General features: G+C 38.8%; 1 protein-coding gene across 1 annotated transcript in view; it reads left to right on the top strand.

Moving 5' to 3' along the window:
• The first annotated feature begins 8,772 nt into the window (after window positions 1-8,772).
• Window positions 8,773-11,550, top strand: part of LOC136844670 (calphotin-like) — a 3,380-nt gene continuing 602 nt past the window's right edge. The window contains exons 1-2 of the mRNA XM_067113922.1: window positions 8,773-9,072; window positions 11,020-11,550. The exon at window positions 11,020-11,550 is cut by the window's right edge and continues 602 nt beyond it. Coding sequence (XP_066970023.1) covers window positions 8,788-9,072; window positions 11,020-11,550 — 816 coding nt within the window. The 5' untranslated portion in view covers window positions 8,773-8,787. The remainder of the gene's footprint in view (window positions 9,073-11,019) is intronic.

Genomic DNA, 11,550 nt, shown 5'->3' with positions numbered 1-11,550 from the left:
TTCCCTTTAATCACGATATGATAAATTGACATTAAAAGGTTTAAAAGGTGTAACAGGAGGAAAACCTCAAAGCAGTTTCATAATGAATCAATTATTAGGAGAGGGTTGAGGAAAGTAAGATGGAAGAAAGAGAATGTGGACGGAGGTACAGTAAAGGGAATGAAAGGGGTTGCAAAGAACCTCAAGTAATGCCTACAGTGCACCGCACGAAATGCACTGATGGCACTAACCCCCTACTGGGAGTTTCACATAATAGGTCATTTTTGTTGTCAGACTTTCAAATTCGTGGTGCCAGGACCTTGACTATTAGTCCTTGATGATATCAAATCGACTATGGTAGACGAAGCTAACGAGAGAGAGAGAGAGAGAGAGAGAGAGAGAGAGAGAGAGAGAGAGAGAGAGAGAGTTATGTTATTAAAAATAAGACCTGAAATGTGAGACAAGAAAAAAAAAAAACTGCATCAAGAGGTTGCTACCAACACAGTGACTTAAGGTTAAGTGCTGATGAAGTCTGATGCTGATACTCCTGTCGCTGAAGTGCCCCATAACCCCACCCCAACTTCTTCGTGCCTCCCTCCTCCCCCTCCCCCGCCCTTTTCCTCCAATCAATATCATGGTCGACTACGTATGGATTTAATTTCGCCTTCTGATCCTTCCAGGCAAAAGATTTCCCTGACAGAACATTTTTCATTTTACCCCCAAAACACCATGACCTCGGGAAACTCCGCCGAGGGAAGAAAAAGTTACGGGTAGAGAGAGGGAGAAAGTAAGGAAAAGGGGTGCTCTCTCTCTCTCTCTCTCTCTCTCTCTCTCTCTCTCTCTCTCTCTCTCTCCTAACGATGTTACCTCTTTCGATCAACTGCAACTTTAATAGTCTACAGTAACAAAAAAAGAAGTTATACCACATCAGCCCAAACTATGATTAGATTCAACTTCATTACCAGATCCTGGCCTCTGGTGCAACTTCATTGCCAGATCCTGGCCTCTGGTGCAGCTTCATTGCCAGATCCTGGCCTCTGGTGCAACTTCATTGCCAGATCCTGGCCTCTGGTGCAACTTCATTGCCAGATCCTGGCCTCTGGTGGAACTCCATTGCCAGATCCTGGCCTCTGGTGCAACGCCATTGCCAGATCCTGGCCTCTGGTGCAACGTCATTGCCAGATCCTGGCCTCTGGTGCAACGTCATTGCCAGATCCTGGCCTCTGGTGCAACTTCATTGCCAGATCCTGGCCTCTGGTGCAACGTCATTGCCAGATCCTGGCCTCTGGTGCAACGCCATTGCCAGATCCTGGCCTCTGGTGCAACGTCATTGCCAGATCCTGGCCTCTGGTGCAACGTCATTGCCAGATCCTGGCCTCTGGTGCAACGCCATTGCCAGATCCTGGCCTCTGGTGCAACGTCATTGCCAGATCCTGGCCTCTGGTGCAACGTCATTGCCAGATCCTGGCCTCTGGTGCAACTTCATTGCCAGATCCTGGCCTCTGGTGCAACTTCATTGCCAGATCCTAGCCTCTGGTGCAACTTTATTACCAGATCCTGGTAATGGAAAATACATATACATATATGAATACATATAAAGAAAAAGGAAGCCAAGTACGTTACATGAAGCTGCCATTTCCTGCCTTCCATGACCGCTACTTATCGAAGTTAATTTAAGCAACATACCTGAAAAAAAATAAAAAATTAAAATTAATCAAAACTCAAACCTTTTTTCGTTATGAGAGAGAGAGAGAGAGAGAGAGAGAGAGAGAGAGAGAGAGAGAGAGAGAGAATGCAACTACCATGAAAGTTCAACAACATCAGGTGTTTTTTTTTTTTTTTACAAAAAAGCAAAATGCATTGCACATTTCACGAAAGCGTGCCCTCTCGTACAGACAAAATAATATGCTTCCACGCATTTTACCCAAAGTGCAAGAGGTGTGGGCAAAGCTACTGAAGACTTGAGAGCATCACCGAACGCCCACCGTTGGTCAGTTGAAGGCCATTTTAAAGAAGAACTTTATGGGCGAGGTCCAATTTACATGAACTCGTGTTAACAATATTGAAAAACTCAGTTAAAACTAACCGCTGCTTTGGCAAGTGTAATTGCATAATCTTCCTCCGCATAAACAACTTATAGAATACTACCACCTCATGCGGTGCACTGTAGGCATTACTTGAAGGCTCTTTGCAGAGTGCCTTCTATGGGTCCCTAGCTGCTGCAACCCCTTTTGTTCCTTTTACTGAACCTCCTTTCATATTCTCTTTTTTCCATCTCATTTCCCACCCTCTCCTAACAATTGATTCATGGTGCAACTGCTTTGAGGTTTTCCTCCTGTTACACCTTTCAGACCTTTTACTGTCAATTTCCGTTTCAGCGCTGAACGACCTAACAGGTCCCAGTGCTTGGCCTTCAGCCTAAATTCTATATTCAGTTCTATATTCAATTCACAAAATTACCAAAAAGACAATGGCATAACCTATTAATTCATTTATCCTGTCATGACCGTCTAAACATATATTTTTACCGAACATATTTCATTATAAATAAATTCTGGCACTTCTGTAACAGTCCACTGGATTCATTTTAATGGTCACAGCTACTACAAATGCGACAAGTATTTTGGACGAACATTCAGATGAAGCGGAGTCATAATTATAACCACTCGGCGTCAACAGAGACATCGTTCAAGTGCAGAACTGGAAATAACAAATATGAGACAACGGTAACTGAAGCGAGGAATTATATTGTTTTATCATACTAAAAACGACACACACCACATTAATATAAATCTATTAGCAGATCACGGCGACACCAATATTACTTATTCTCGTTGCTGTTGCTGGGTAGAAGCCAGCCAACCGCCCAACTGCGAGAGACAGGGTGGAAAATAGTCAAGGTGATTTGGAACGGGAACAGAAAATTGGCTTCTCAGAATATATTAAGCAGAATACCAGAGAATGAATGGGTTCATGTAATTAATATGCGTACACATGATCTGTTTTAGTATTCTGTAAAAGACGACTATTGCGCCGGCTTTGTCTGTCCGTCCGCACTTTTTTCTGTCCGCCCTCAGATCTTAAAAACTACTGAGGCTAGAGGGCTGAAAATTGGTATGTTGATCATCCACCCTCCAGTCATCAAACATACCATATTGCAGCCCTCTAGCCTCTAGCCTCAGTTGTTTTTATTTGATTTAATGTTAAAGTTAGCCATGATCGTGCATCTGGCGACGATATAGGACAGGCCACCACCGGGCCGTGGCCGAAAGTTATATGGACCACGGCTCATACACCATTATACGCTGTACAGAAAACTCGATTGCGCCGAAGAAACTTCGGCGCATTTTTTACTTGTTACTTTTTATTTCCGAAGTACAGTGATGCAGCGTAGATTCACTTCTTTCCTCATTAACATTCAACATCCACACTTCACTTCCATAGAGGAGAGATGGCTCAACAGACCTCTCTTATCTCACCATCATCTGAAACAACTATCAAAACTACAAAAATATCAATTAAAAATATCAACTTTTAGAGCCCAATTGCTCATCAAGAAATCTATATATGTGTATATATATATATATATATATATATATATATATATATATATATATATATATATATATATATATATATATATATATATTATATATATATATATATATATATATATATATATATATATATATATATATATATTATATATATATATATATATATATTTTTATTTTGCATTTTTATTTTTATCCAGTTGATATTAAATTTCAGATTATATCTGTGTGCATGGGATTTTGAAATCCAGTGTGAAATATGTAATGATTATATATATATATATATAAATATAAATATAGATATATATATATATATATATATATATATATATATATATATATATATATATATATATATATATAAATATATATATTCATTAGGAAACAGTACAGATCAAATACATACAGCATGACATATTTGACACTGGATTTCAAAATCCCATGCACGCATATTATATTCTGATATTTAATATTATCACCAACTGACAAAAAATACAAAAGAATTCCTATTTAGAAGAAGCTGCAAAAGAAAATATACAGCCAATTACAGCCGTTTACAGCTGATTTCATACAGCCATTATGAAATAAGAAATAAGAAAAATTTCAACACCTACGACAATTCCTCCGAAATACTCTCTGCAACATAGAGCGACTATAGTACCCGCACACGCCCAGCAATACCCTAAATGCTTGCAGGCACGTCTCCGCCGCAAGCACGTGCGACCAATAAAACAGATGCGTTAAATGCAATAACCCGCCGCGCATGCATCATCCAGAACCATCGTTTTAATGCCTGGAAAGTCGAGGGGAAAATCGAGATTACAATCACCGGAGGAATTACGGGTCAAATGCGAATGGAGTGCTTGTCCGTGCTTGCCATTTGCGCGAAGATCGAACGCGAGAAAGGGGAATTGCAACGTCGACGGGATATTTCAGCGATTGCATTGCAGAGTCGGACTAGAAAATGAGACTGGTAGTTTCCAGCGCAGACACAGGTGCTTAATTACCACGCGATCAAATATGGTCGTTCATGGAATGGAATGGAATACAGTTTAGGCCAGGGGCTAAGCACTGGGTCCTATGAGGTCATAATGATTTGTAGTTCCAGCGAAGAGACACAGGTGCTTAATTGCCATGCGATCAAATATGGTCGTTCTGGAATGGATTCGGATACAGAGTTTAGGTCAAAGGCCAAGAACTGGGACCTTATGAGGTCATTCAGCGCTGGAAAGGAAATTGAGAGTAGGTAGGTCTGAAAGGCGTAACAGGAGGAAAACCTCTCAGTTGCACTGTGAAATACTTGTTAGGAGAAGGTGGAAAGCAAGACGGAAGAAAGATATGAACGGAGGTACAGTAAAAGGAACGAAAGGGGTTGCAGCTAGGGGCCGAAGGCACGCTGCAAAGAACCTTAAGTAATGCCTACAGTGCACCGCGCGAGATGCACTGACGGCACTGTCCCCCTACGGGGAAATATGACCATTTATGCATTGGCTTTCACTAGTTTCCTGAAATAATCTCACGTAGATCGATCACCAAATTACAATGTTTCTTGAGGACATTTCCCATCCCGTAATCACTGACACGCTTTGGAAAGCAGTATGGCCTCGGTGTTAGGAAGGGAAGCATTACGAACAAAATTCGTTAAGGACAAAATATTTGAGAAGAAATTTCGAAGTGACAGTAAATTCTAGTGGATAAAAAAAGGCAATAATAATAATAACAATAATAATGATAATAGTAAAGAAATCCACAGTGGTATCAGTGCAAATATAATAAAAATATATGCATAATAATAATAATAATAATAATAATAATAATAATAATAATAATAATAATAATAATATTATTATTATTATTATTATTATTATTATTATTATTATTATTATTATTATTATTATTATTATTATTATTATATTATTATAAAGAAATCCATAGTGGTGTCAGTTCAAATATAATAAAAAATATATGCATAATAATAATAATAATAATAATAATAATAATAATAATAATAATAATAATAATAATAATAATAATAATAATAATAACTAGTTTCTCTTCATACATGGTTACAATACCTAGGAGTATATAAATCACGCAAAACTGTTTAGAAGATTCTCATGACACGCTAAAGTGTCAGAAGTGTCGGGACACCTGACACAGAGAGAATCTCAGCTTTACAAAAGGTCGAATTTGACGTCAATTATAACTGATGCCCAGCGATTCCTGGAAAACGTCCCGAGCGAAAATGGTTGACGTTGATGAGAAGCCTATCAGGGTATCAAAGTATCAGGGTATCAGATAGGTCACAGGCTCAGCTCTCCGAATTGCGAACGATTGAAGCTTAAACGATAATTACTGACCTGAATATATTGAGTTTAGGCCAAAGGCCAAAGCACTGGGACCTATGAGGTCATTCAGCGCTGGAAAGGAAATTGAGAGGAGGTGGTTTGAAAGGTGTAACAGGAGGAAAACCTCGCAGTTGCACTATGAATCAGCTGTTAGAAGAGGGTGGAAAGTAAGATGGGAGAAAGATAATATGAATGGAGGCACAGTAAAAGGAATGAAAGGGGTTGCAGCTAGGGGCCGAAGGCACGCTGCAAAGAACTCAAGTAATGCCTACAGTGCACCGCGTGAGGTGCACTGACGGCACTACTCCCCTAAGGGGAAAATTCACAAACTTGATCTTTGGGGCTTTATAAAAATATGAAAGGATTTGTACGCTCTTTAACAGATATGAAAACATTAAGGCCAAAGCACATTTCCTCTCTCTCTCTCTCTCTCTCTCTCTCTCTCTCTCTCTCTCTCTCTCTCTCTCTCTCTCTCTCTGGGGAAACTGATAAAAGTTCAACATAAAAGATCAGGACTGACACAGACAAAAATGATTTCGCTTTTCCAGAGCTAAAAGAGTAGGAAGGAATTTTTCTTGTGATTTTTTCAGACCATGATTAAGCGTCTCTGTTTATCGTTCGAACATATATCCTATATATGAGGCATTAAGCATCAGAAGGTCTTCTCGCCACAAAAAAAAAAAAAGTTTGAGTTATAAGCCATCAGTTTTGGAAATTCAACCTGCTCCAATTTCTTTATTTTCAAGATACAAAGTAGAATTTTCTATGAGGCGAAGTATTTGCGATCAGGAACAGAATAGTATGCATAAAACAAATCATAGTTCAACCCCACCCCCTTTTTTGGAAAAAAAGTGAGGGGGGGATTATTTTAAAGCTGATCAGGCGAAAATCGCCATTTTCAAAAAAGTTGGGGCGAGAGGCACTCTAATGATGAACGCCTGATATACCATTATTACGAAACAAAACATTAATAATCCCAAGCTATCACATATAACTTCACAATCAGTTCGTCGAGAAACTCCAATGGACGAAATTATCGACACTTTCAGGTCGGATCTATATATATAAAAAAGAAAGCAATATTGGCAGGCTGAATACGTGATCTCTCCGAACTGAGTCGTTCAGAAAGTTTATATGATGAAATAAGTGAGCAATTCTTCCTACGTGCAGTAAAAGCAAGGGTAAAAATCCTTTTTTTTTTTTTTTTAATATCGCGAAAGAAGTAATTCCATCGTGGTACATTGATTTTCCTGTCTTATTTGTTACAGCCTTGAAAATGGTATTTATGCCCGGAACGGTGCCTGTTGGAAATAAAGTTTGAGAATATTGAAAAGGAAACTCGACTATCTAGAGCCTGGGAGTGACATTGCTGCCACCTGTTATGTCCATGTGTATATATATATATATATATATATATATATATATATATATATATATATATATATATATATATATATATATATATATATATATATATATATATATATATATATATATATATATATATATATATATATATATATATATATATATATAATCCTAGACGTTTCAACAACTGTCGAAAATACAGATGTTAACAAGGAAAACAACCAAAACCGTAACTTGCAACATGGAAAACTATAAAAAATCGCAACTTGCAACATGGAAAACAACCACAAACCGTAACTTGCAACATGGAAAACAACCACAAACCGTAACTTGCAACATGGAAAACAACCACAAACCGTAACTTGCAACATGGAAAACAACCACAAACCGCAAAACATTAATAATCCCAAGCTATCACATATAACTTCACAATCAGTTCGTCGAGAAACTCCAATGGACGAAATTATCGACACTTTCAGGTCGGATCTATATATATAAAAAAGAAAGCAATATTGGCAGGCTGAATACGTGATCTCTCCGAACTGAGTCGTTCAAAAGTTTATATGATGAAATAAGTGAGCAATTCTTCAGTAAAAGCAAGGGTAAAAATCCTTTTTTTTTTTTTTTTTTTTTAATTTCGCGAAAGAAGTAATTCCATCGTGGTACATTGATTTTCCTGTCTTATTTGTTACATGAAAATGGTATTTATGCCCGAAAAAGAAAGTTTGAGAATATTGAAAAGGAAACTCGACTATCTAGAGCCTGGGAGTGACCTTGCTGCCACCTGTTATGTCCATGTCCATATATACACATATATATATATATATATATATATATATATATATATATATATATATATATATAAAATCTAGATGTTTCAACAACTGTCGAAATACAGATGTTAACATGGAAAACTACCAAAAACCGTAACTTGCAACATGGAAAACAACAAAAAACCGTAACTTGCAACATGGAAAACAACAAAAAACCGTAACTTGCAACATGGAAAACAACAAAAAACCGTAACTTGCAACATGGAAAACAACAAAAAACCGTAACTTGCAACATGGAAAACAACAAAAAATCGTAACTTGCAAAAAAACAACCAAAAATCGTAACTTGCAAAACAACCAAAAATCGTAACTTTGGGAGAAATCGTATGAACTCTTCAACTCTTACATAACTCTCCCTTCAGTTATCCACATGGAGGAGAGAGAGAGAGAGAGAGAGAGAGAGAGAGAGAGAGAGAGAGAGAGAGAGAGAGAGAGAGAGAGAGAGAGAATTATATTTAAAAGTAACACATACAAACTCTGTATATACGGTATGAAAAGAACAATACGGAAAAATAAACGAATTTCACTAAAAAAAAAAAAAAAAAAAAAAAAACAGAACTGAAAATGAGAAAAATGCCAAAAAGTCCACTCCTTCCTCAGGAGACGCCACCCCCCCCCCGCCCCCCACCCCCCCACCCGCCAAAGAAAACCAGCCCAGAAGAATCCCAGCGAAGGGAATAACAATAAAAGCGCCAATGAAGCGGAATGAGTTCACTGAGAGGATCCATCACAAGCAGTAAAAGGAGAAAATCATGGCCGCCCCCGTGGTCCGTCGTCTGGGGCGTGTCTCCTTCACGCTCGCTCCTTCTCCCTTCAGGGTCTTCTAGAAGTGAGGGCAAAGGAGTTAGGGCGTGGCCGTACGTTGGGAAGATCCCTTTCGCAAGGACAAGGGCGTCTTCCACTGTCTTCCTACTATATAAACCCCTGCAGAACCTTCCACAGGCAGACCAGAGCGAACGGCCTCTTCAACTCGACGACATGAATCCACTGGTGAGTTCCACAACATTCTACTGCTCGAGTGTAATAGTATTCAATCCTTTTTAAATTTAAAGATTAATGGAGCATTAAAAGGTAATTATTATGTATCTAACATTCAAGCACAGTCTCACTAATAATGTTCTACAGTATAGTAAGGATACACAACAGCATTTTTAAATAGAGTATAATCATAATAATCTCACTAAAGTAGTTTTTGAAAGATGATGGAGCATTGAAAGGTAATTATTATGTATCTAACATTCAAGCACAGTCTCACTAATAATGTTCTACAGTATATTATACAACAACATTTTTAGATACATAATAATCTCACTAATGCATTTTTGAAAGATGATGGAGCATTAAAAGGTAATTATTATGTAAACATCTCTCACTAATAATGCCCTACAGTACAGTAAGGATACACAACACCTTTTTAAAATAACAGTATAAATCATCCTAATTCACGAAATACCTAAGTGGTGAAACCGCTATACCGCAATACCAGTGAAAGGAAAGGTAAACCCATTTGAAAGTGACAGTATTCTCGAGGCGAGTTTTGACATCATTAGAAAGTGATTAAGTGCTTCCCAACGGTTTAACTCCTCCACGAACAGCGTGTAAAGTTGCGATATTAAAACGTTAATGACATCACATAATGCTAAATAGTGAGAAGGAATGTTGAAGTAATATAAGTGATAAATCCTGTTAACTTTTGTTGGTACGTATTACTCACTTTAGATGACGTTCCCGGAAAATTGCCAATAGACTACTGAGCAATTCTGGAGTTACTTTGAAGAATAACAAGCATTTTTTCCCCATTTTTCTAAGATGTCCTAAATATATCATTTCTGTTAAATTTCGCTTTCACAGCGAGATATCGTCAGCTGAATGTTTTCAATGAAAAATGCCAACTTCCTTTATAATTTACACATTTCACACATTCATAATTCACAGTGCTTGAAGATCCACGTGCTCAGATATACCAAGTTCCGCGAAAATACGACAGAAAATCTCGTTCTTTATTAAGCCGCAAATGAGAACATAAATCCAATCTTGTCGTTTACAATTGGAAGATCAGAACCAGACCCGTCGGATCGTCTCCCGGGAAATCTTATATACCAATTCCATTTGAGAGAGCGATTCCTGTGTTTGTTATTCTATGTCATGCGGCATTGCAAACCATTCCCTTTAAATCCCAGATAGAAAAAAATGATTCCCGGGAATTTTTATATCCCAAATCCATCTATGAGAGCGATTCCTGTGTTTGTTCTTCTTGTCACGCAAAACCATTCCCTTTATATAGAAATGATTCCCTGGAAATCTTACATCCCAATTAGAAAAAAAAAATTATTCCCGGGAAATCTTATATACCAATTCCATTTGAGAGCGATTCCAGTATTTGTTATTCTTGTCATGCAAACCAATCCATTTATATTCCAGATGGAAAAAAACGATTCCCGGGAAATCTTATATACCAATTCCAGTTAAGAGCGATTCCTGTATCTGTTATTCTATGTCATGCGGCACTGCAAACCATTCCCTTTAAATCCCAGTTAGAAAAAAAAAACAGCCAAATGTGTTTCCCAGCTCCATATTTGTGTGTGATGACCAGTTAACTAAATTAGCGTCGGTCCCTATAATGACATGGTAAATATTCAACTAATGAAAGTCCATTTGGGCGACACTTTATTTCAGTACCGTGGGTGAGGTTGGATAAGCTTTTCAAAGAGCTTCAATTCATGAACTGTTTGAGGATTAATTTAGTGCAAAGGACTGAAAAACCTCTGATTATTTTTTTTTCCTTATTTTTTACTATTTGAAAAGTGTTTTTTCCTCAGATTTCAATGTGTTAGTAGCAAATTTCGCATGGTACAGTCGTGCAACTAAGTCATTACTTACTAATACTTAAGCGCACTATCTCAAAGGTCTTAAGCCTTTTCTTTTTTGTTCTTCCAGATGCTTTTGCCTTTGTTGGCCAGTGCCTGCATAGCAGCACCTTCTGTGGCAATCCATGCAGCTGCTGTTCCCTATGCAGTACAGCACGAGGTAACTGCCCACGTCCCGTCAGGTGTGGAACTGAAGCAAGTAGGTGACGTCCTCCCCGTGGCTCACCCAGTGGCCCCAGTCGCTGTTCCTGGATACGCCGTGCAAGGAGAACTCCGTCAGGTCACCCATGAATTCCCCGAGCCCTCAGCAGTAGCAGTCGACGTCAATGCCCTCCCTGTCCTCGGAGCTACTGCTGTCGCTGCTCCAGTAGCCTACGCAGCAGCTGCACCAGCAGTAGTAGGCGGAGCTGCTGTTGTTGCCCCTGCTGTAGCCCCAGCTGTAGTAGCCCCAGCTGTAGCCCCAGCTCTTGCTTACTCCAACGTCAACCTCAACATCCCCGCCCCAGTGCCAGCCGGCGAAGCCCCAGCCCCTGAGGAACTGGTGCAGCGCATCCCAGTCAAGGCCCTAGGTCGCCCAGTCGTCTCGTACACCCCCCAGATC

The sequence above is a fragment of the Macrobrachium rosenbergii genome, chromosome 13 (genome assembly GCF_040412425.1).
Source record: "Macrobrachium rosenbergii isolate ZJJX-2024 chromosome 13, ASM4041242v1, whole genome shotgun sequence".
NCBI classification, from domain to species: domain Eukaryota; kingdom Metazoa; phylum Arthropoda; class Malacostraca; order Decapoda; family Palaemonidae; genus Macrobrachium; species Macrobrachium rosenbergii.
Note: the sequence above shows the minus strand (reverse complement) of the source record. Positions and strands in the feature narration are given on the sequence as shown.